This window comes from Nerophis ophidion, linkage group LG04, assembly GCF_033978795.1.
Source record: "Nerophis ophidion isolate RoL-2023_Sa linkage group LG04, RoL_Noph_v1.0, whole genome shotgun sequence".
Classification (NCBI taxonomy): Eukaryota; Metazoa; Chordata; class Actinopteri; order Syngnathiformes; family Syngnathidae; genus Nerophis; species Nerophis ophidion.
The window spans coordinates 1,892,005-1,918,396 of record NC_084614.1 but is presented as its reverse complement, the minus strand read 5'-3'; the positions used below and the strand labels follow the sequence as shown (position 1 = coordinate 1,918,396).

At 44.2% G+C, this 26,392-nt stretch overlaps 1 protein-coding gene across 3 annotated transcripts in view; it reads left to right on the top strand.

Moving 5' to 3' along the window:
- The window catches only part of fam91a1 (family with sequence similarity 91 member A1), a 72,964-nt gene that overhangs the window by 9,104 nt on the left and 37,468 nt on the right, over positions 1 to 26,392 (top strand). For 2 of the 3 annotated variants that reach the window (XM_061896687.1, XM_061896685.1), the window contains 8 exons: positions 2,739 to 2,796; positions 5,045 to 5,112; positions 7,648 to 7,761; positions 7,871 to 7,961; positions 8,028 to 8,090; positions 11,216 to 11,322; positions 11,397 to 11,435; positions 12,246 to 12,358. In XM_061896687.1, the coding sequence (XP_061752671.1) occupies positions 2,739 to 2,796; positions 5,045 to 5,112; positions 7,648 to 7,761; positions 7,871 to 7,961; positions 8,028 to 8,090; positions 11,216 to 11,322; positions 11,397 to 11,435; positions 12,246 to 12,358 (653 nt within the window). Of the gene's footprint in view, positions 1 to 2,738; positions 2,797 to 5,044; positions 5,113 to 5,505; positions 5,565 to 7,647; positions 7,762 to 7,870; positions 7,962 to 8,027; positions 8,091 to 11,215; positions 11,323 to 11,396; positions 11,436 to 12,245; positions 12,359 to 26,392 lie in introns of those variants that run through there. The other variant, XM_061896688.1, reaches the window with a different exon arrangement.

Here is a 26,392-nt window from a genome sequence, read left to right as displayed (position 1 = left end):
ATGGTGGCAGTCACACAAATAACATGATGCTGTTATTAATGGTGGCAGTCACACAAACATGATGCTGTTATTAATGGTGGCAGTCACACAAATAACATGATGCTGTTATTAATGGTGGCAGTCACACAAAAAACATGATGCTGTTATTAATGGTGGCAGTCACACAAACATGATGCTGTTATTAATGGTGGCAGTCACACAAATAACATGATGCTGTTATTAATGGTGGCAGTCACACAAACATGATGCTGTTATTAATGGTGGCAGTCACACAAACATGATGCTGTTATTAATGGTGGCAGTCACACAAACATGATGCTGTTATTAATGGTGGCAGTCACACAAATAACATGATGCTGTTATTAATGGTGGCAGTCACACAAATAACATGATGCTGTTATTAATGGTGGCAGTCACACAAATAACATGATGCTGTTATTAATGGTGGCAGTCACACAAACATGATGCTGTTATTAATGGTGGCAGTCACACAAATAACATGATGCTGTTATTAATGGTGGCAGTCACACAAATAACATGATGCTGTTATTAATGGTGGCAGTCACACAAACATGATGCTGTTATTAATTGTGGCAGTCACACAAACATGATGCTGTTATTAATGGTGGCAGTCACACAAATAACATGATGCTGTTATTAATGGTGGCAGTCACACAAATAACATGATGCTGTTATTAATGGTGGCAGTCACACAAACATGATGCTGTTATTAATGGTGGCAGTCACACAAACATGATGCTGTTATTAATGGTGGCAGTCACACAAATAACATGATGCTGTTATTAATGGTGGCAGTCACACAAACATGATGCTGTTATTAATTTTAACAGTCACACAAATAACATGATGCTGTTATTAATGGTGGCAGTCACACAAACATGATGCTGTTATTAATGGTGGCAGTCACACAAATAACATGATGCTGTTATTAATTGTGGCAGTCACACAAACATGATGCTGTTATTAATGGTGGCAGTCACACAAATAACATGATGCTGTTATTAATGGTGGCAGTCACACAAACATGATGCTGTTATTAATGGTGGCAGTCACACAAATAACATGATGCTGTTATTAATGGTGGCAGTCACACAAACATGATGCTGTTATTAATGGTGGCAGTCACACAAATAACATGATGCTGTTATTAATGGTGGCAGTCACACAAAAAACATGATGCTGTTATTAATGGTGGCAGTCACACAAACATGATGCTGTTATTAATGGTGGCAGTCACACAAACATGATGCTGTTATTAATGGTGGCAGTCACACAAATAACATGATGCTGTTATTAATGGTGGCAGTCACACAAATAACATGATGCTGTTATTAATGGTGGCAGTCACACAAACATGATGCTGTTATTAATGGTGGCAGTCACACAAACATGATGCTGTTATTAATGGTGGCAGTCACACAAATAACATGATGCTGTTATTAATGGTGGCAGTCACACAAACATGATGCTGTTATTAATTTTAACAGTCACACAAATAACATGATGCTGTTATTAATGGTGGCAGTCACACAAACATGATGCTGTTATTAATGGTGGCAGTCACACAAATAACATGATGCTGTTATTAATTGTGGCAGTCACACAAACATGATGCTGTTATTAACGGTGGCAGTCACACAAATAACATGATGCTGTTATTAATGGTGGCAGTCACACAAACATGATGCTGTTATTAATGGTGGCAGTCACACAAATAACATGATGCTGTTATTAATGGTGGCAGTCACACAAACATGATGCTGTTATTAATGGTGGCAGTCACACAAATAACATGATGCTGTTATTAATGGTGGCAGTCACACAAAAACATGATGCTGTTATTAATGGTGGCAGTCACACAAACATGATGCTGTTATTAATGGTGGCAGTCACACAAACATGATGCTGTTATTAATGGTGGCAGTCACACAAACATGATGCTGTTATTAATGGTGGCAGTCACACAAATAACATGATGCTGTTATTAATGGTGGCAGTCACACAAACATGATGCTGTTATTAATGGTGGCAGTCACACAAACATGATGCTGTTATTAATGGTGGCAGTCACACAAATAACATGATGCTGTTATTAATGGTGGCAGTCACACAAACATGATGCTGTTATTAATGGTGGCAGTCACACAAATAACATGATGCTGTTATTAATGGTGGCAGTCACACAAAAAACATGATGCTGTTATTAATGGTGGCAGTCACACAAATAACATGATGCTGTTATTAATGGTGGCAGTCACACAAACATGATGCTGTTATTAATGGTGGCAGTCACACAAACATGATGCTGTTATTAATGGTGGCAGTCACACAAACATGATGCTGTTATTAATGGTGGCAGTCACACAAACATGATGCTGTTATTAATGGTGGCAGTCACACAAACAACATGATGCTGTTATTAATGGTGGCAGTCACACAAACATGATGCTGTTATTAATGGTGGCAGTCACACAAACAACATGATGCTGTTATTAATGGTGGCAGTCACACAAACATGATGCTGTTATTAATGGTGGCAGTCACACAAACAACATGATGCTGTTATTAATGGTGGCAGTCACACAAACATGATGCTGTTATTAATGGTGGCAGTCACACAAACAGCATGGCAGATGTTGTAATGTCATATTGTTGCTGTTGGACTCATGCAGGACAATATTGAGTGTGTGTCCATGACTTCCTGTCTGTGCTTGCAGGACATCATGAACAGCGAGAAGAGTTATGACTCCTTGCCCAACTTCACTGCTGCTGACTGTGAGTTCTTACTCTCATGCTCTTATCTACTCTACTTGCACTTTTCTACTCTTTATGTCGGGGTCACCAACCTTTTTGAAACCAAGAGCTATTCTTGGGTACTGATTAATGCCAAGGGCTACCAGTTTGATACACACTTACATAAATTGTATTTCTGTCTGTCATTCCCTCGTACATTTTTTTCCTTTTACAGAAGTTTTTTTGTAAAGAATAAATGATGAAAAAAACACTTAATTGAACGGTTTAAAAGAGGAGAAAACACGAAAAAAATGAAAATTTAATTTTGAAACATAGTTTATCTTCAATTTCAACTCTTTAAAATTCAAAATTCAATCAAAAAAAAGAAGAGAAAAACTAGCTAAGTCGAATCTTTTTGAAACAATTAAAAAAAGAATTTATGGAACATCATTAGCCATTTTTCCTGATTAAGATTAATTTTAGAATTTTGATGACATGTTTTAAATAGGTTCAAATCCAATCTGCACTTTGTTAGAATATATAACAAATTGGACCGAGCTATATTTCTAACAAGGACAAATCATTATTTCTTCTAGATTTTCCAGGACAAAATTTTTAAAATAAATTCAAAAGACTTTGAAATAAGATTTAAATTTGATTCTACAGATTTTCTAGATTTGCCAAATATTTTTGTGAATTTTAATCATAAGTTTGAAGAAATATTTCACAAATATTCTTTGTCGAAAAAACAGAAGCTAAACTGAAGACTGAAATTAAAATGTATTTATTATTCTTTACAATAAAAAAAAAAATACTTGAACATTGATTTAAATTGTCAGGAAAGAAGAGGAAGGAATTTAAAAGGTAAAAAGGTATATGTGTTTAAAATCCCAAAATCATTTTTAAGGTTGTATTTTTTCTTTAAAAATTGTCTTTCTGAAAGTTATAAGAAGCAAAGTAAAAAAATAAATGAATTTATTTAAACAAGTGAAGACCAAGTCTTTCAAATATTTTCTTGGATTTTCAAATTCTATTTGAGTTTTGTCTCTCTTAGAATTAAAAATGTCCAGCAAAGCGAGACCAGCTTGCTAGTAAATAAATACAATTTAAAAAATAGAGGCAGCTCACTGGTAAGTGCTGCTATTTGAGCTATTTTTAGAACAGGCCAGCGGGCGACTCATCTGGTCCTTACGGGCGACCTGGTGCCCGCGTTGGTGACCCCTGCTGTAACACAAGGCAGTAAAAGGGCTGATCAAACAAAATGTCAGTCTTGGTCATGGAGCCACTAGCTGCGCAAGCTAGCTCTCCAATCAGCTAAACAGACTCAATAACTCCCCGCTGACATTTCCTTTTCATTTATTTACTTACCTCCTTCATTGATGTGCATTTTTGAGCAATTCAACTTTAGCAACTAAACACACATTTACACACCTGTGCTTGAGAAGGAACATCTTATATTTCCTGCCCCCTTCAACATAACAAGTAGTCTCACTTCACAGGTAGTCCAGGGTCACAGGCATACAAACCAAACAAATACATCCAAAGATCATGAAAACAAACCAAAAAAAAAACTTTGTATTTTGGTGAATTTAGTGAGGAATTTGTGAAAGTGAAAACAATACAAAAAGAATGTAAGTTAATAATACCAACACAGACATTTTAATGTCTTATCTTATTAGCTAATGCTAATAACGCTAGCTTGAGTACAAATATGCATGACAACACTCCTGCAGACATCACACATGGGACACTTTAGTAAGTAAGAATAGTTTTAGTTATATTGTATAACTGACAAACCTTGCTTGGAGTGACGAATGAAGAACTAATATGAGTAGAAACGCAATGGACGGCTAGAAAACTTGGCCAAGACACTTGATCCACCACATGGGTTTAAATGGAACTTAGATATTGGCTTTCACTACGCAAAGAGAAAAACACTATATAAATATAATTCACTTCACTAGGAAGAAACGTGGATTTCAGAGGCAGAATGTGATGATTTGAGTGCAGTTAGACACAAAACTAAGTGCTTTCCAGGCCGGTTCTAACATGCATCTCTACTCTACATTTGATCAGAAACATGGAAAAGAACATTTTGAAAAATGTCAGTCTTTAAAATTGTACAGTAAAAAAAACTATAGTACCATGAAAGTCCTTTAATGTAAATATATTGACTTGTACTTCTACTTGCATGTGCTGACTTACAGTACGGACACTTTTTAACGGGCACCAGCGCCACCTCGAGGCATTGTGTTCACTGGACTATCTCACTGCTGCCATTACTTTGCAGGTCTGAGGCTGCTGGGCATCGGCAGGAACCAGTACATCGACCTGATGAACCAGTGCCGCTCCTCTAAGGTGAGTCCAGAACCAGTGCAGGCTGTCCAAACTACGGTCCTGTCTCTAAGGTGAGTCCAGAACCAGTGCAGGCTGTCCAAACTATGGTCCTGTCTCTAAGGTGAGTCCAGAATCAGTGCAGGCGGTCCAAACTACTGTCCTGTCTCTAAGGTGAGTCCAGAACCAGTGCTGGCTGTCCAAACTACGGTCCTGTCTCTAAGGTGAGTCCAGAACCAGTGCAGGCGGTCCAAACTATGGTCCTGTCTCTAAGGTGAGACCAGAACCAGTGCAGGCTGTCCAAACTATGGTCCTGTCTCTAAGGTGAGACCAGAATCAGTGCAGGCGGTCCAAATTACTGTCCTGTCTCTAAGGTGAGTCCAGAACCAGTGCTGGCTGTCCAAACTACTGTCCTGTCTCTAAGGTGAGTCCAGAACCAGTACATCGACCTGATGAACCAGTGCCGCTCCTCTAAGGTGAGTCCAGAACCAGTGCAGGCTGTCCAAACTACGGTCCTGTCTCTAAGGTGAGTCCAGAACCAGTGCAGGCTGTCCAAACTATGGTCCTGTCTCTAAGGTGAGTCCAGAATCAGTGCAGGCGGTCCAAACTACTGTCCTGTCTCTAAGGTGAGTCCAGAACCAGTGCTGGCTGTCCAAACTACGGTCCTGTCTCTAAGGTGAGTCCAGAACCAGTGCAGGCGGTCCAAACTATGGTCCTGTCTCTAAGGTGAGACCAGAACCAGTGCAGGCTGTCCAAACTATGGTCCTGTCTCTAAGGTGAGACCAGAATCAGTGCAGGCGGTCCAAATTACTGTCCTGTCTCTAAGGTGAGTCCAGAACCAGTGCTGGCTGTCCAAACTACGGTCCTGTCTCTAAGGTGAGACCAGAACCAGTGCAGGCTGTCCAAACTACGGTCCTGTCTCTAAGGTGAGTCCAGAACCAGTGCAGGCTGTCCAAACTATGGTCCTGTCTCTAAGGTGAGACCAGAATCAGTGCAGGCGGTCCAAACTACTGTCCTGTCTCTAAGGTGAGTCCAGAACCAGTGCTGGCTGTCCAAACTACGGTCCTGTCTCTAAGGTGAGACCAGAACCAGTGCAGGCTGTCCAAACTACGGTCCTGTCTCTAAGGTGAGACCAGAATCAGTGCAGGCGGTCCAAACTACTGTCCTGTCTCTAAGGTGAGTCCAGAACCAGTGCAGGCTGTCCAAACTACGGTCCTGTCTCTAAGGTGAGTCCAGAACCAGTGCAGGGTGTCCAAACTATGGTCCTGTCTCTAAGGTGAGACCAGAATCAGTGCAGGCTGTCCAAACTACGGTCCTGTCTCTAAGGTGAGTCCAGAACCAGTGCAGGCTGTCCAAACTATGGTCCTGTCTCTAAGGTGAGACCAGAATCAGTGCAGGCGGTCCAAACTACTGTCCTGTCTCTAAGGTGAGTCCAGAACCAGTGCAGGCTGTCCAAACTACGGTCCTCTCTCTAAGGTGAGTCCAGAACCAGTGCAGGCTGTCCAAACTACTGTCCTCTCTCTAAGGTGAGTCCAGAACCAGTGCAGGGTGTCCAAACTACTGTCCTGTCTCTAAGGTGAGTCCAGAACCAGTGCAGACTGTCCAAACTCTAGTCCTGTCTTGATATTGGACCACCAGACTGTAACAGTGTTAAACATCTGTCAGTATAATTGCTGACAACATGACTTCATCAGTTTAATGACCATGAACAGCACTTTGACGTGGACACAGCACAGCATTTATATATATGGCCCAGTCCAAACTAACACACACACATAAGACAACCTGCTCACTCAACTTGGGGGTGTTATCAAACATGTCAGAGCACAACACATCATTCACAATGACAGCCATTTAAATCCCTTGCAATGCATGATGGGAAACATGCAAAACACTTATATGTGTTGCACATGTATATATGTGTGTAGCTATATATATACATATACATATATGTATATGTATGTATATATGTGTGTGTATATATGTATGTTTGTATGAATAGCTCGGTTGGTAGAGTGGCCGTGCCAGCAACTTGAGGGTTGCAGGTTCGATTCCCGCTGCCGTCATCCTAGTTACTGCCGTTGTGTCCTTGGGCAAGACACTTTACCCACCTGCTCCCAGTGCCACCCACACTGCTTTAAATGTAACTTAGATATTGGGTGTCACTATGTAAAGCACTTTGAGTCACTAGAGAAAAGCGCTATATAAATATAATTCACTTCACTATATGTGTAACATATATGTGTGTGTACATATGTGTGTGTATATATATGTGTGTATGTTTGTATATATATATATATATATATATATATATATATATATATATATATATATATATATATATATGTATATATATATATATATATATGTATATGTATATATATATATATGTATACACTTTACATGCAGTCAGCCTTTGGCCAAATGTTTTTCTCCCAATAATCCCCAAGTGTAAAAGTAAGGACGCCCCTGATGGTGTGCTATGACAGTGTTATGTAATGAAAGTGTGCCATCTAGTGGTGGGAGGAGGTATTGACATGAACCCACTCCTCTTGTCAGAAATTCTTCCGCAGGAAATCGGCCCGGGATCTTCTACCAGCCAAACCTGTGGAGATCTCAGTGGAGCCCTGGTGGGTGGCCCAGTCGGGCTACATCACGGAGGATGACATCAGGGTGAGAACATGGACTCTCCGACACCTTCCAGGTGCATCTAGAATGTAACCTGTGTGTGTGTGTGTGTGTGTGTGTGTGTGTGTGTGTGTGTGTGTGTGTGTGTGTGCAGTGCTGCTCTCCAGCCGAGAAGAAAGCTATCGATAAGATGATTGATTCTGGCCCTCAGCTGGCTGGATCAATGGAGTACAACGTGGGCTTAAGTGAGTGGAAAGCATGTTGTTGTGTTGCACTGTTGTCACCTCAACATAGCTCATGTCTGTCCTCAGGTCTGTACAACCGCGGCTTCATCTACCTGGATGTTCCCATCTCAGACGACAGCTGTATCTCCGGTACTGTCCTCCATGCCACGCATGCCAACACACATTCTCATGCTGGGCTGCATCGCCGTTATTAGCATTCAAAGCTACCATGAAATGTTAGCATGCTACTAGAAGAGACCTTGGTATCCTACCGAGGTGGCAGCAAGCATCAAAAAGCATGATTTTTGGGCTAAAACAGACAAAATGACTTAAAAAGCTAGCATGCTAGCACATAACCAGAAAAGAAGAAGTACCAACATGTACTTTTTGTAGGCGTAAACCTACAAAATTTGTGAAAAAGTTAACGTAAAACATTAGCATGCTAAAGTGAGAGACATTAGCATACTTCCAAGATGCCGTCAAGTATCAAAAAAGAGGATTTATGTTGGTTAAAGCATACAAAGTTAGTTAAAACACTAGCATAAAATCAATCAATGTTTATTTATATAGCCCTAAGTCACCAGTGTCTCAAAGGGCTGCACAAACCACAACGACATCCTCGGTAGAGCCCACATAAGGTCGATGAAAACTCACCCCAGTGGGACGTCAATGACAGTGACAATGATGACTATGAGAAACCTTGGAGAGGACTGCATATGTGGGCAACCCATATTATCCTATCCTACTCGCTTGAAATCACAATAGCAAGCAAATATTGTATTCAGCATAGGTATTATTTAATCTATGCTATATAACTCGCTATAACATAAAACAGTGATTCTAACTCTTAGCATGCTAACTTTATCATGCTAGCTCATGACCAAATGAGAGGGAATATCAACGTGCGCTTTTTGTAGGCATAAACATTCACAATTAGCAACAAAGCTGGCATAAAATGTTAGGATGCTAACTTTATCATGCCAGCCCTTGACAGGATAAAAGGAAATATCAAAGTGCACTATTTGTAGGCATAAACATGCACAGTTAGCAACAAAGCTGGCATAAAATGTTAGGATGCTAACTTTGTCATGCTAGCACTTGACAGGATAAAAGGAAATATCAAAGTGCACATTTTGTAAGCATAAACATGCACAATTAGCAACCAAGCTAGCATACAATGTTAGCATGTTAACATAGGACAAGTTTGCTTACTTCTAAGGTGATGGCAAGAATTAAGATGCACAATTTTTGTGTGTAAACATACAAATATAGCTAAAAACCTAGCATAAAACGTTAGCATGCTAATGTTAATTCTAATATACAGTAAGAGACGTTGATATACTTCCAAAATCTATGATTTGTAGGTTTGAACATACAGAAGTAGGTAAAAAATAAACTAGCACAAAATGTCACAAATGCTAATATAGGAGATGTTAGCAGACTTTCAAGATGGCGCCAAGTATCAAAATCCATGATTAGTAGGTGTAAACTTACAAAATGTTAGCATGGCCCTTGGATCCCCTCCCTGGGGGCCCAGGCTTAGACCGATTTATTTTATTTCATTTTTTTATTTTTTATTTTCTCACCCCCCTGCCCGCCCCATTGTTTACCTTTATCTCACCTTTTTTGTAAGGGGCGCCGGAAGTTGGCAAAACCGTCAGCGATCCTGTTCTGTCTCCCTGTAATGTTTGATCCTGTTCTGTCTCCCTGTAATGTTTGATCCTGTTCTGTCTCCCTGTAATGTTTGATCCTGTTCTGTCTCCCTGTAATGTTTGATCCTGTTCTGTCTCCCTGTAATGTTTGATCCTGTTCTGTCTCCCTGTAATGTTTGATCCTGTTCTGTCTCCCTGTAATGTTTGATCCTGTTCTGTCTCCCCGTAATGTTTGATCCTGTTCTGTTTCCCCGTAATGTTTGATCCTGTTCTGTCTCCCTGTAGTGTTTGATCCTGTTCTGTCTCCCTGTAATGTTTGATCCTGTTCTGTCTCCCTGTAATGTTTGATCCTGTTCCGTCTCCCTGTAATGTTTGATCCTGTTCTGTCTCCCTGTAATGTTTGATCCTGTTCTGTCTCCCTGTAATGTTTGATCCTGTTCTGTCTCCCTGTAATGTTTGATCCTGTTCTGTCTCCCCGTAATGTTTGATCCTGTTCTGTTTCCCTGTAATGTTTGATCCTGTTCTGTCTCCCTGTAATGTTTGATCCTGTTCTGTCTCCCTGTAATGTTTGATCTTGTTCTGTCTCCCTGTAGTGTTTGATCCTGTTCTGTCTCCCTGTAATGTTTGATCCTGTTCTGTCTCCCTGTAATGTTTGATCCTGTTCTGTCTCCCTGTAATGTTTGATCCTGTTCTGTCTCCCTGTAATGTTTGATCCTGTTCTGTCTCCCTGTAATGTTTGATCCTGTTCTGTCTCCCCGTAATGTTTGATCCTGTTCTGTTTCCCTGTAATGTTTGATCCTGTTCTGTCTCCCTGTAATGTTTGATCCTGTTCTGTCTCCCTGTAATGTTTGATCCTGTTCTGTCTCCCTGTAATGTTTGATCCTGTTCTGTCTCCCTGTAATGTTTGATCCTGTTCTGTCTCCCTGTAATGTTTGATCCTGTTCTGTCTCCCTGTAATGTTTGATCCTGTTCTGTCTCCCTGTAATGTTTGATCCTGTTCTGTCTCCCTGTAATGTTTGATCCTGTTCTGTCTCCCCGTAATGTTTGATCCTGTTCTGTTTCCCTGTAATGTTTGATCCTGTTCTGTCCCCCTGTAATGTTTGATCCTGTTCTGTCTCCCTGTAATGTTTGATCCTGTTCTGTCTCCCTGTAATGTTTGATCCTGTTGTGTCTCCCTGTAATGTTTGAACCTGTTCTGTCTCCCTGTAATGTTTGATCCTGTTCTGTCTCCCTGTAATGTTTGATCCTGTTGTGTCTCCCTGTAATGTTTGAACCTGTTCTGTCTCCCTGTAATGTTTGATCCTGTTCTGTCTCCCTGTAATGTTTGATCCTGTTGTGTCTCCCTGTAATGTTTGAACCTGTTCTGTCTCCCTGTAATGTTTGATCCTGTTCTGTCTCCCTGTAATGTTTGATCCTGTTCTGTCTCCCTGTAATGTTTGATCCTGTTCTGTCTCCCTGTAATGTTTGATCCTGTTCTGTCTCCCTGTAATGTTTGATCCTGTTCTGTCTCCCTGTAATGTGTGTCTGCACTTGAATGGGATAGCGCTGAAGATGTTAATTTCCCCTGGGGGATGAATGAAGTGTTTGTGGTGCTAAGGCGTGTGTGACTGCTGGTGTGCACAGTGCCGCCGCTGGAGGGTTTTGTGATGAACCGGGTGCAGGGCGACTACTTTGAGACTCTGCTCTACAAGATCTTCGTGTCCATCGACGAGCAGACCAACGTAGCAGAGGTAGCTTGGCTTGCACCTCGCTGGTGGACCATGTCCTGGTTTCTAACCTGCTCCTTGTCCTCTGTCCCTGCCAGCTGGCCAACGTGTTGGAGATAGACCTGGACCTGGTGAAGGTGAGGACCTCCTTCTTCCTTCTTCTCTGCCTCCAAACATCACTGGAATGAAACGGGAGTAGAACTAGCACGTAAAGACTCTTAGAAACATCCTAAGAGTTGTTGTAGTTCTATTGTAGAACTTACCAAGGTCGCTCATGGAAAGACTCCTAAGAGTTGTTGCAGTTATATTGTAGAACTTACCAAGGTCGCTCATGGAAAGACTCCTAAGAGTTGTTGTAGTTCTATTGTAGAACTTACCAAGGTCGCTTGGAGCCATGAATGAAGAATCCACACAAGCAGAACCGTTATGGATGGCTAGAAGAGGGAACAGCCCTTGTACTTCCAGTTCAAAGCTTTAAACAGCAGGAAACACTTGAAGTCTTACACTTTACATTCAAAGGATTCTCCATATAAAATCAATACTTTTTTTAATCCATTTGATTCTAGGGGTAAACGATTCGACTTTGAATCAATTCTCAATCCAAAATCAATACTTTTAGAATCTATTTGATTACATTCTTGTAAGTAACAACATGATTCAGAATCAATTCTTTATTGAAAACGATTCTCAATCCAAAATCAGTACTCTTTTGAATCGATTTTAATTCTTGGGGTTAACGATTCGATTCAGAATCGATTCTCGATTCAAAACGATTCTCCATCCAAGATCAATACTTTTAGAATGGATTAGATTTGGTTCTTGTGGATAAGGGTTGGATTCCTCTGTGAAGAGCAGGAAGACTTTCAGGGATGGACCCAGAGAACTGCTCCAACAGATGGTGCTATTGCACCTGTTCAGTGTTCATGGCAACTCTATTTATTTCCCAGAATGCCGTGTCCATGTACTGCCGCCTGGGCTTTGCCGTGAAGAAAGGTCAGGTGATCAGCTCGGAGCAGCTCCACCCCACCTGGAAGAACGCTCCCTCCCTCAACAGACTCAAGTACACTCCTCTCCTTCCTCTTACACCATGACTACTCACTCCTCTCCTTCCTCTTACACCATGTCTACTCACTCCTCTCCTTCCTCTTACACCATGACTACTCACTCCTCTCCTTCCTCTTACACCATGTCTACTCACTCCTCTCCTTCCTCTTACACCATGACTACTCACTCCTATCCTTCCTCTTACACCATGTCTACTCACTCCTCTCCTTCCTCTTACACCATGACTACTCACTCCTCTCCTTCCTCTTACACCATGACTACTCACTCCTCTCCTTCCTCTTACACCATGTCTACTCACTCCTCTCCTTCCTCTTACACCATGACTACTCACTCCTCTCCTTCCTCTTACACCATGTCTACTCACTCCTCTCCTTCCTCTTACACCATGTCTACTCACTCCTCTCCTTCCTCTTACACCATGTCTACTCACTCCTCTCATTCCTCTTACACCATGACTACTCACTCCTCTCCTTCCTCTTACACCATGTCTACTCACTCCTCTCCTTCCTCTTACACCATGACTACTCACTCCTCTCCTTCCTCTTACACCATGTCTACTCACTCCTCTCATTCCTCTTACACCATGACTACTCACTCCTCTCCTTCCTCTTACACCATGTCTACTCACTCCTCTCCTTCCTCTTACACCATGACTACTCACTCCTCTCCTTCCTCTTACACCATGTCTACTCACTCCTCTCCTTCCTCCTACACCATGTCTACTCACTCCTCTCCTTCCTCTTACACCATGACTACTCACTCCTCTCCTTCCTCTTACACCATGTCTACTCACTCCTCTCCTTCCTCTTACACCATGTCTACTCACTCCTCTCCTTCCTCTTACACCATGTCTACTCACTCCTCTCATTCCTCTTACACCATGACTACTCACTCCTCTCCTTCCTCTTACACCATGTCTACTCACTCCTCTCCTTCCTCTTACACCATGCCTACTCACTCCTCTCCTTCCTCTTACACCATGTCTACTCACTCCTCTCATTCCTCTTACACCATGACTACTCACTCCTCTCCTTCCTCTTACACCATGACTACTCACTCCTCTCCTTCCTCTTACACCATGTCTACTCACTCCTCTCCTTCCTCTTACACCATGTCTACTCACTCCTCTCCTTCCTCTTACACCATGTCTACTCACTCCTCTCCTTCCTCTTACACCATGTCTACTCACTCCTCTCCTTCCTCTTACACCATGTCTACTCACTCCTCTCCTTCCTCTTACACCATGTCTACTCACTCCTCTCCTTCCTCTTACACCATGTCTACTCACTCCTGTCCTTCCTCTTACACCATGTCTACTCACTCCTCTCCTTCCTCTTACACCATGACTACTCACTCCTATCCTTCCTCTTACACCATGTCTACTCACTCCTCTCCTTCCTCTTACACCATGACTACTCACTCCTCTCCTTCCTCTTACACCATGTCTACTCACTCCTCTCCTTCCTCTTACACCATGTCTACTCACTCCTCTCCTTCCTCTTACACCATGACTACTCACTCCTCTCCTTCCTCTTACACCATGTCTACTCACTCCTCTCCTTCCTCTTACACCATGACTACTCACTCCTCTCCTTCCTCTTACACCATGTCTACTCACTCCTCTCCTTCCTCTTACACCATGTCTACTCACTCCTCTCCTTCCTCTTACACCATGTCTACTCACTCCTCTCCTTCCTCTTACACCATGTCTACTCACTCCTCTCCTTCCTCTTACACCATGTCTACTCACTCCTCTCCTTCCTCTTACACCATGTCTACTCACTCCTCTCCTTCCTCTTACACCATGTCTACTCACTCCTCTCCTTCCTCTTACACCATGTCTACTCACTCCTCTCCTTCCTCTTACACCATGACTACTCACTCCTCTCCTTCCTCCTACACCATGTCTACTCACTCCTCTCCTTCCTCTTACACCATGACTACTCACTCCTCTCCTTCCTCTTACACCATGTCTACTCACTCCTCTCCTTCCTCTTACACCATGTCTACTCACTCCTCTCCTTCCTCTTACACCATGTCTACTCACTCCTCTCATTCCTCTTACACCATGACTACTCACTCCTCTCCTTCCTCTTACACCATGTCTACTCACTCCTCTCCTTCCTCTTACACCATGCCTACTCACTCCTCTCCTTCCTCTTACACCATGTCTACTCACTCCTCTCATTCCTCTTACACCATGACTACTCACTCCTCTCCTTCCTCTTACACCATGTCTACTCACTCCTCTCCTTCCTCTTACACCATGACTACTCACTCCTCTCCTTCCTCTTACACCATGTCTACTCACTCCTCTCCTTCCTCTTACACCATGTCTACTCACTCCTCTCCTTCCTCTTACACCATGTCTACTCACTCCTCTCCTTCCTCTTACACCATGTCTACTCACTCCTCTCCTTCCTCTTACACCATGTCTACTCACTCCTCTCCTTCCTCTTACACCATGTCTACTCACTCCTCTCCTTCCTCTTACACCATGACTACTCACTCCTCTCCTTCCTCCTACACCATGTCTACTCACTCCTCTCCTTCCTCTTACACCATGACTACTCACTCCTCTCCTTCCTCTTACACCATGTCTACTCACTCCTCTCCTTCCTCTTACACCATGTCTACTCACTCCTCTCCTTCCTCTTACACCATGTCTACTCACTCCTCTCATTCCTCTTACACCATGACTACTCACTCCTCTCCTTCCTCTTACACCATGTCTACTCACTCCTCTCCTTCCTCTTACACCATGCCTACTCACTCCTCTCCTTCCTCTTACACCATGTCTACTCACTCCTCTCATTCCTCTTACACCATGACTACTCACTCCTCTCCTTCCTCTTACACCATGACTACTCACTCCTCTCCTTCCTCTTACACCATGTCTACTCACTCCTCTCCTTCCTCTTACACCATGTCTACTCACTCCTCTCCTTCCTCTTACACCATGTCTACTCACTCCTCTCCTTCCTCTTACACCATGTCTACTCACTCCTCTCCTTCCTCTTACACCATGTCTACTCACTCCTCTCCTTCCTCTTACACCATGTCTACTCACTCCTCTCCTTCCTCTTACACCATGTCTACTCACTCCTGTCCTTCCTCTTACACCATGTCTACTCACTCCTCTCCTTCCTCTTACACCATGACTACTCACTCCTATCCTTCCTCTTACACCATGTCTACTCACTCCTCTCCTTCCTCTTACACCATGACTACTCACTCCTCTCCTTCCTCTTACACCATGTCTACTCACTCCTCTCCTTCCTCTTACACCATGTCTACTCACTCCTCTCCTTCCTCTTACACCATGACTACTCACTCCTCTCCTTCCTCTTACACCATGTCTACTCACTCCTCTCCTTCCTCTTACACCATGACTACTCACTCCTCTCCTTCCTCTTACACCATGTCTACTCACTCCTCTCCTTCCTCTTACACCATGTCTACTCACTCCTCTCCTTCCTCTTACACCATGTCTACTCACTCCTCTCCTTCCTCTTACACCATGTCTACTCACTCCTCTCCTTCCTCTTACACCATGTCTACTCACTCCTCTCCTTCCTCTTACACCATGTCTACTCACTCCTCTCCTTCCTCTTACACCATGTCTACTCACTCCTCTCCTTCCTCTTACACCATGTCTACTCACTCCTCTCCTTCCTCTTACACCATGACTACTCACTCCTCTCCTTCCTCTTACACCATGTCTACTCACTCCTCTCCTTCCTCTTACACCATGACTACTCACTCCTCTCCTTCCTCTTACACCATGTCTACTCACTCCTCTCCTTCCTCTTACACCATGTCTACTCACTCCTCTCCTTCCTCTTACACCATGACTACTCACTCCTCTCCTTCCTCTTACACCATGTCTACTCACTCCTCTCCTTCCTCTTACACCATGTCTACTCACTCCTCTCCTTCCTCTTACACCATGTCTACTCACTCCTCTCCTTCCTCTTACACCATGACTACTCACTCCTCTCCTTCCTCTTACACCATGACTACTCACTCCTCTCCTTCCTCTTACACCATGTCTACTCACTCCTCTCCTTCCTCTTACACCAGGTCTACTCACTCCTCTCCTTCCTCTTACACCATGTCTACTCACTCCTCTCCTTCCTCTTACACCAGGTCTACTCACTCCTCTCCTTCCTCTTAACACCATGTCTACTCACTCCTCTCCTTCCTCTTACACCATGTCTACTCACTCCTCTCCTTCCTCTTACACCATGACTACTCACTCCTCTCCTTCCTCTTACACCATGTCTACTCACTCCTCTCCTTCCTCTTACACCATGTCTACTCACTCCTCTCCTTCCTCTTACACCATGACTACTCACTCCTCTCCTTCCTCTTACACCATGTCTACTCACTCCTCTCCTTCCTCTTACACCATGTCTACTCACTCCTCTCCTTCCTCTTACACCATGTCTACTCACTCCTCTCCTTCCTCTTACACCATGTCTACTCACTCCTCTCCTTCCTCTTACACCATGTCTACTCACTCCTCTCCTTCCTCTTACACCATGTCTACTCACTCCTCTCCTTCCTCTTACACCATGTCTACTCACTCCTGTCCTTCCTCTTACACCATGTCTACTCACTCCTCTCCTTCCTCTTACACCATGACTACTCACTCCTCTCCTTCCTCTTACACCATGTCTACTCACTCCTCTCCTTCCTCTTACACCATGTCTACTCACTCCTCTCCTTCCTCTTACACCATGACTACTCACTCCTCTCCTTCCTCTTACACCATGTCTACTCACTCCTCTCCTTCCTCTTACACCATGTCTACTCACTCCTGTCCTTCCTCTTACACCATGTCTACTCACTCCTCTCCTTCCTCTTACACCATGTCTACTCACTCCTCTCCTTCCTCTTACACCATGTCTACTCACTCCTCTCCTTCCTCTTACACCATGACTACTCACTCCTCTCCTTCCTCTTACACCATGTCTACTCACTCCTCTCCTTCCTCTTACACCATGACTACTCACTCCTCTCCTTCCTCTTACACCATGTCTACTCACTCCTCTCCTTCCTCTTACACCATGTCTACTCACTCCTCTCCTTCCTCTTACACCATGTCTACTCACTCCTCTCCTTCCTCTTACACCATGTCTACTCACTCCTCTCCTTCCTCTTACACCATGTCTACTCACTCCTCTCCTTCCTCTTACACCATGACTACTCACTCCTCTCCTTCCTCTTACACCATGTCTACTCACTCCTCTCCTTCCTCTTACACCATGTCTACTCACTCCTCTCCTTCCTCTTACACCATGACTACTCACTCCTCTCCTTCCTCTTACACCATGTCTACTCACTCCTCTCCTTCCTCTTACACCATGTCTACTCACTCCTCTCCTTCCTCTTACACCATGACTATTCACTCCTCTCCTTCCTCTTACACCATGTCTACTCACTCCTCTCCTTCCTCTTACACCATGTCTACTCACTCCTCTCCTTCCTCTTACACCATGTCTACTCACTCCTCTCCTTCCTCTTACACCATGTCTACTCACTCCTCTCCTTCCTCTTACACCATGTCTACTCACTCCTCTCCTTCCTCTTACACCATGTCTACTCACTCCTCTCCTTCCTCTTACACCATGTCTACTCACTCCTGTCCTTCCTCTTACACCATGTCTACTCACTCCTCTCCTTCCTCTTACACCATGACTACTCACTCCTATCCTTCCTCTTACACCATGTCTACTCACTCCTCTCCTTCCTCTTACACCATGACTACTCACTCCTCTCCTTCCTCTTACACCATGACTACTCACTCCTCTCCTTCCTCTTACACCATGACTACTCACTCCTCTCCTTCCTCTTACACCATGTCTACTCACTCCTCTCCTTCCTCTTACACCATGTCTACTCACTCCTCTCCTTCCTCTTACACCATGACTACTCACTCCTCTCCTTCCTCTTACACCATGACTACTCACTCCTCTCCTTCCTCTTACACCATGTCTACTCACTCCTCTCCTTCCTCTTACACCATGTCTACTCACTCCTCTCCTTCCTCTTACACCATGTCTACTCACTCCTCTCCTTCCTCTTACACCATGTCTACTCACTCCTGTCCTTCCTCTTACACCATGTCTACTCACTCCTCTCCTTCCTCTTACACCATGACTACTCACTCCTATCCTTCCTCTTACACCATGTCTACTCACTCCTCTCCTTCCTCTTACACCATGACTACTCACTCCTCTCCTTCCTCTTACACCATGTCTACTCACTCCTCTCCTTCCTCTTACACCATGTCTACTCACTCCTCTCCTTCCTCTTACACCATGTCTACTCACTCCTGTCCTTCCTCTTACACCATGTCTACTCACTCCTCTCCTTCCTCTTACACCATGACTACTCACTCCTCTCCTTCCTCTTACACCATGTCTACTCACTCCTCTCCTTCCTCTTACACCATGTCTACTCACTCCTCTCCTTCCTCTTACACCATGTCTACTCACTCCTCTCCTTCCTCTTACACCATGTCTACTCACTCCTCTCCTTCCTCTTACACCATGTCTACTCACTCCTCTCCTTCCTCTTACACCATGTCTACTCACTCCTCTCCTTCCTCTTACACCATGTCTACTCACTCCTCTCCTTCCTCTTACACCATGACTACTCACTCCTCTCCTTCCTCTTACACCATGTCTACTCACTCCTCTCCTTCCTCTTACACCATGTCTACTCACTCCTCTCCTTCCTCTTACACCATGACTACTCACTCCTCTCCTTCCTCTTACACCATGTCTACTCACTCCTCTCCTTCCTCTTACACCATGTCTACTCACTCCTCTCCTTCCTCTTACACCATGTCTACTCACTCCTCTCCTTCCTCTTACACCATGACTACTCACTCCTCTCCTTCCTCTTACACCATGACTACTCACTCCTCTCCTTCCTCTTACACCATGTCTACTCACTCCTCTCCTTCCTCTTACACCAGGTCTACTCACTCCTCTCCTTCCTCTTACACCATGTCTACTCACTCCTCTCCTTCCTCTTACACCAGGTCTACTCACTCCTCTCCTTCCTCTTAACACCATGTCTACTCACTCCTCTCCTTCCTCTTACACCATGTCTACTCACTCCTCTCCTTCCTCTTACACCATGACTACTCACTCCTCTCCTTCCTCTTACACCATGTCTACTCACTCCTCTCCTTCCTCTTACACCATGTCTACTCACTCCTCTCCTTCCTCTTACACCATGACTACTCACTCCTCTCCTTCCTCTTACACCATGTCTACTCACTCCTCTCCTTCCTCTTACACCATGTCTACTCACTCCTCTCCTTCCTCTTACACCATGTCTACTCACTCCTCTCCTTCCTCTTACACCATGTCTACTCACTCCTCTCCTTCCTCTTACACCATGTCTACTCACTCCTCTCCTTCCTCTTACACCATGTCTACTCACTCCTCTCCTTCCTCTTACACCATGTCTACTCACTCCTGTCCTTCCTCTTACACCATGTCTACTCACTCCTCTCCTTCCTCTTACACCATGACTACTCACTCCTCTCCTTCCTCTTACACCATGTCTACTCACTCCTCTCCTTCCTCTTACACCATGTCTACTCACTCCTCTCCTTCCTCTTACACCATGACTACTCACTCCTCTCCTTCCTCTTACACCATGTCTACTCACTCCTCTCCTTCCTCTTACACCATGTCTACTCACTCCTGTCCTTCCTCTTACACCATGTCTACTCACTCCTCTCCTTCCTCTTACACCATGTCTACTCACTCCTCTCCTTCCTCTTACACCATGTCTACTCACTCCTCTCCTTCCTCTTACACCATGACTACTCACTCCTCTCCTTCCTCTTACACCATGTCTACTCACTCCTCTCCTTCCTCTTACACCATGACTACTCACTCCTCTCCTTCCTCTTACACCATGTCTACTCACTCCTCTCCTTCCTCTTACACCATGTCTACTCACTCCTCTCCTTCCTCTTACACCATGTCTACTCACTCCTCTCCTTCCTCTTACACCATGTCTACTCACTCCTCTCCTTCCTCTTACACCATGTCTACTCACTCCTCTCCTTCCTCTTACACCATGACTACTCACTCCTCTCCTTCCTCTTACACCATGTCTACTCACTCCTCTCCTTCCTCTTACACCATGTCTACTCACTCCTCTCCTTCCTCTTACACCATGACTACTCACTCCTCTCCTTCCTCTTACACCATGTCTACTCACTCCTCTCCTTCCTCTTACACCATGTCTACTCACTCCTCTCCTTCCTCTTACACCATGACTATTCACTCCTCTCCTTCCTCTTACACCATGTCTACTCACTCCTCTCCTTCCTCTTACACCATGTCTACTCACTCCTCTCCTTCCTCTTACACCATGTCTACTCACTCCTCTCCTTCCTCTTACACCATGTCTACTCACTCCTCTCCTTCCTCTTACACCATGTCTACTCACTCCTCTCCTTCCTCTTACACCATGTCTACTCACTCCTCTCCTTCCTCTTACACCATGTCTACTCACTCCTGTCCTTCCTCTTACACCATGTCTACTCACTCCTCTCCTTCCTCTTACACCATGACTACTCACTCCTATCCTTCCTCTTACACCATGTCTACTCACTCCTCTCCTTCCTCTTACACCATGACTACTCACTCCTCTCCTTCCTCTTACACCATGACTACTCACTCCTCTCCTTCCTCTTACACCATGACTACTCACTCCTCTCCTTCCTCTTACACCATGTCTACTCACTCCTCTCCTTCCTCTTACACCATGTCTACTCACTCCTCTCCTTCCTCTTACACCATGACTACTCACTCCTCTCCTTCCTCTTACACCATGACTACTCACTCCTCTCCTTCCTCTTACACCATGTCTACTCACTCCTCTCCTTCCTCTTACACCATGTCTACTCACTCCTCTCCTTCCTCTTACACCATGTCTACTCACTCCTCTCCTTCCTCTTACACCATGTCTACTCACTCCTGTCCTTCCTCTTACACCATGTCTACTCACTCCTCTCCTTCCTCTTACACCATGACTACTCACTCCTATCCTTCCTCTTACACCATGTCTACTCACTCCTCTCCTTCCTCTTACACCATGACTACTCACTCCTCTCCTTCCTCTTACACCATGTCTACTCACTCCTCTCCTTCCTCTTACACCATGTCTACTCACTCCTCTCCTTCCTCTTACACCATGTCTACTCACTCCTGTCCTTCCTCTTACACCATGTCTACTCACTCCTCTCCTTCCTCTTACACCATGACTACTCACTCCTCTCCTTCCTCTTACACCATGTCTACTCACTCCTCTCCTTCCTCTTACACCATGTCTACTCACTCCTGTCCTTCCTCTTACACCAGGTCTACTCACTCCTCTCCTTCCTCTTAACACCATGTCTACTCACTCCTCTCCTTCCTCTTACACCATGTCTACTCACTCCTCTCCTTCCTCTTACACCATGACTACTCACTCCTCTCCTTCCTCTTACACCATGTCTACTCACTCCTCTCCTTCCTCTTACACCATGTCTACTCACTCCTCTCCTTCCTCTTACACCATGACTACTCACTCCTCTCCTTCCTCTTACACCATGTCTACTCACTCCTCTCCTTCCTCTTACACCATGTCTACTCACTCCTCTCCTTCCTCTTACACCATGTCTACTCACTCCTCTCCTTCCTCTTACACCATGTCTACTCACTCCTCTCCTTCCTCTTACACCATGTCTACTCACTCCTCTCCTTCCTCTTACACCATGTCTACTCACTCCTCTCCTTCCTCTTACACCATGTCTACTCACTCCTGTCCTTCCTCTTACACCATGTCTACTCACTCCTCTCCTTCCTCTTACACCATGACTACTCACTCCTATCCTTCCTCTTACACCATGTCTACTCACTCCTCTCCTTCCTCTTACACCATGACTACTCACTCCTCTCCTTCCTCTTACACCATGACTACTCACTCCTCTCCTTCCTCTTACACCATGACTACTCACTCCTCTCCTTCCTCTTACACCATGTCTACTCACTCCTCTCCTTCCTCTTACACCATGTCTACTCACTCCTCTCCTTCCTCTTACACCATGACTACTCACTCCTCTCCTTCCTCTTACACCATGTCTACTCACTCCTCTCCTTCCTCTTACACCATGTCTACTCACTCCTCTCCTTCCTCTTACACCATGTCTACTCACTCCTCTCCTTCCTCTTACACCATGTCTACTCACTCCTGTCCTTCCTCTTACACCATGTCTACTCACTCCTCTCCTTCCTCTTACACCATGACTACTCACTCCTATCCTTCCTCTTACACCATGTCTACTCACTCCTCTCCTTCCTCTTACACCATGACTACTCACTCCTCTCCTTCCTCTTACACCATGTCTACTCACTCCTCTCCTTCCTCTTACACCATGTCTACTCACTCCTCTCCTTCCTCTTACACCATGTCTACTCACTCCTGTCCTTCCTCTTACACCATGTCTACTCACTCCTCTCCTTCCTCTTACACCATGACTACTCACTCCTCTCCTTCCTCTTACACCATGTCTACTCACTCCTCTCCTTCCTCTTACACCATGTCTACTCACTCCTGTCCTTCCTCTTACACCAGGTCTACTCACTCCTCTCCTTCCTCTTAACACCATGTCTACTCACTCCTCTCCTTCCTCTTACACCATGACTACTCACTCCTCTCCTTCCTCTTACACCATGTCTACTCACTCCTCTCCTTCCTCTTACACCATGTCTACTCACTCCTCTCCTTCCTCTTACACCATGACTACTCACTCCTCTCCTTCCTCTTACACCATGTCTACTCACTCCTCTCCTTCCTCTTACACCATGTCTACTCACTCCTCTCCTTCCTCTTACACCATGTCTACTCACTCCTCTCCTTCCTCTTACACCATGTCTACTCACTCCTCTCCTTCCTCTTACACCATGTCTACTCACTCCTCTCCTTCCTCTTACACCATGTCTACTCACTCCTGTCCTTCCTCTTACACCATGTCTACTCACTCCTCTCCTTCCTCTTACACCATGACTACTCACTCCTATCCTTCCTCTTACACCATGTCTACTCACTCCTCTCCTTCCTCTTACACCATGACTACTCACTCCTCTCCTTCCTCTTACACCATGACTACTCACTCCTCTCCTTCCTCTTACACCATGACTACTCACTCCTCTCCTTCCTCTTACACCATGTCTACTCACTCCTCTCCTTCCTCTTACACCATGTCTACTCACTCCTCTCCTTCCTCTTACACCATGACTACTCACTCCTCTCCTTCCTCTTACACCATGACTACTCACTCCTCTCCTTCCTCTTACACCATGTCTACTCACTCCTGTCCTTCCTCTTACACCATGACTACTCACTCCTCTCCTTCCTCTTACACCATGTCTACTCACTCCTCTCCTTCCTCTTACACCATGTCTACTCACTCCTCTCCTTCCTCTTACACCATGTCTACTCACTCCTGTCCTTCCTCTTACACCATATCTACTCACTCCTCTCCTTCCTCTTACACCATGACTACTCACTCCTATCCTTCCTCTTACACCATGTCTACTCACTCCTCTCCTTCCTCTTACACCATGACTACTCACTCCTCTCCTTCCTCTTACACCATGACTACTCACTCCTCTCCTTCCTCTTACACCATGTCTACTCACTCCTCTCCTTCCTCTTACACCATGTCTACTCACTCCTCTCCTTCCTCTTACACCATGACTACTCACTCCTCTCCTTCCTCTTACACCATGACTACTCACTCCTCTCCTTCCTCTTACACCATGACTACTCACTCCTCTCCTTCCTCTTACACCATGTCTACTCACTCCTGTCCTTCCTCTTACACCATGTCTACTCACTCCTCTCCTTCCTCTTACACCATGTCTACTCACTCCTCTCCTTCCTCTTACACCATGACTACTCACTCCTCTCCTTCCTCTTACACCATGACTACTCACTCCTCTCCTTCCTCTTACACCATGACTACTCACTCCTCTCCTTCCTCTTACACCATGTCTACTCACTCCTGTCCTTCCTCTTACACCATGACTACTCACTCCTCTCCTTCCTCTTACACCATGACTACTCACTCCTCTCCTTCCTCTTACACCATGTCTACTCACTCCTGTCCTTCCTCTTACACCATGTCTACTCACTCCTCTCCTTCCTCTTACACCATGACTACTCACTCCTCTCCTTCCTCTTACACCATGTCTACTCACTCCTCTCCTTCCTCTTACACCATGTCTACTCACTCCTCTCCTTCCTCTTACACCAGGTCTACTCACTCCTCTCCTTCCTCTTACACCATGACTACTCACTCCTCTCCTTCCTCTTACACCATGTCTACTCACTCCTCTCCTTCCTCTTACACCATGTCTACTCACTCCTCTCCTTCCTCTTACACCATGACTACTCACTCCTCTCCTTCCTCTTACACCATGTCTACTCACTCCTCTCCTTCCTCTTACACCATGTCTACTCACTCATCCCTCTTACACCATGTCTACTCACTCCTCTCCTTCCTCTTACACCATGTCTACTCACTCCTCTCCTTCCTCTTACACCATGTCTACTCACTCCTCTCCTTCCTCTTACACCATGTCTACTCACTCCTCTCCTTCCTCTTACACCATGTCTACTCACTCCTGTCCTTCCTCTTACACCATGTCTACTCACTCCTCTCCTTCCTCTTACACCATGACTACTCACTCCTCTCCTTCCTCTTACACCATGTCTACTCACTCCTCTCCTTCCTCTTACACCATGTCTACTCACTCCTCTCCTTCCTCTTACACCATGACTACTCACTCCTCTCCTTCCTCTTACACCATGACTACTCACTCCTCTCCTTCCTCTTACACCATGTCTACTCACTCCTCTCCTTCCTCTTACACCATGTCTACTCACTCCTCTCCTTCCTCTTACACCATGACTACTCACTCCTCTCCTTCCTCTTACACCATGACTACTCACTCCTCTCCTTCCTCTTACACCATGACTACTCACTCCTCTCCTTCCTCTTACACCATGACTACTCACTCCTCTCCTTCCTCTTACACCATGACTACTCACTCCTCTCCTTCCTCTTACACCATGTCTACTCACTCCTCTCCTTCCTCTTTTTGAATCAATTTGATTGAAATCTCGGGGGGATTTGATTCAGAAACGATTCTCTATTCAAAACAATTCTCAATCCAAATTCAATACTTTTTTAAATGGATTCAATTCTCGGGAGTAACTATTTATCCAGAATCAATTTTCGTTTCAAAATGATTCTCGATCCAAAATCAGTACTTTTCAAATTGATTTGATTAGAATCTTGTGGTTAACAATTTGATTCATAAACAATTCTCAATTCAAAATGATTCCTGATCCAAAATCAATACTTTTAGAATCTATTTAATTCAATTTTTGGGGGTAACAATTTGATACAGAATCAATTTTTTATTCACAACAATTCTTGATTCAAAAGGATTCTCATTCCAAAATCATCATATTTTTAATTGATTTGATTCTTCATGATAAAGATTCAATTCCGAATCGATTCTCTTTTCAGAACATTTTTCGATCCAAAATCAATACTCTTTTAATTGATTTGATTCTTCATGGTAACGATTCAATTCAGAATCGATTCTCTTTTTAAAACATTTTTCGATCCAAAATCAATACTCTTTTAATTGATTTAATATGATCCGATTCAGAATGGATTCTCGATTCAGAACAATTCTCCTATCAAAATCAATACTTTTTGAATTGATTAAATTCTTGATGGTCACGATTCAATTTAAAATAGATTCTCTATTCAAAACGATTCTCGATCCAAGATCAATGCTTTTTTAATTGATCCGATTCTTGTGGATAACGATTCGATTCAGAATTGATTCTCAATTCAAAACGATTCTCAATCCAAAATCATTACTTTTTTAATTGATTCGATTCTTGATGGCAATGATTAAATTCAGAATTG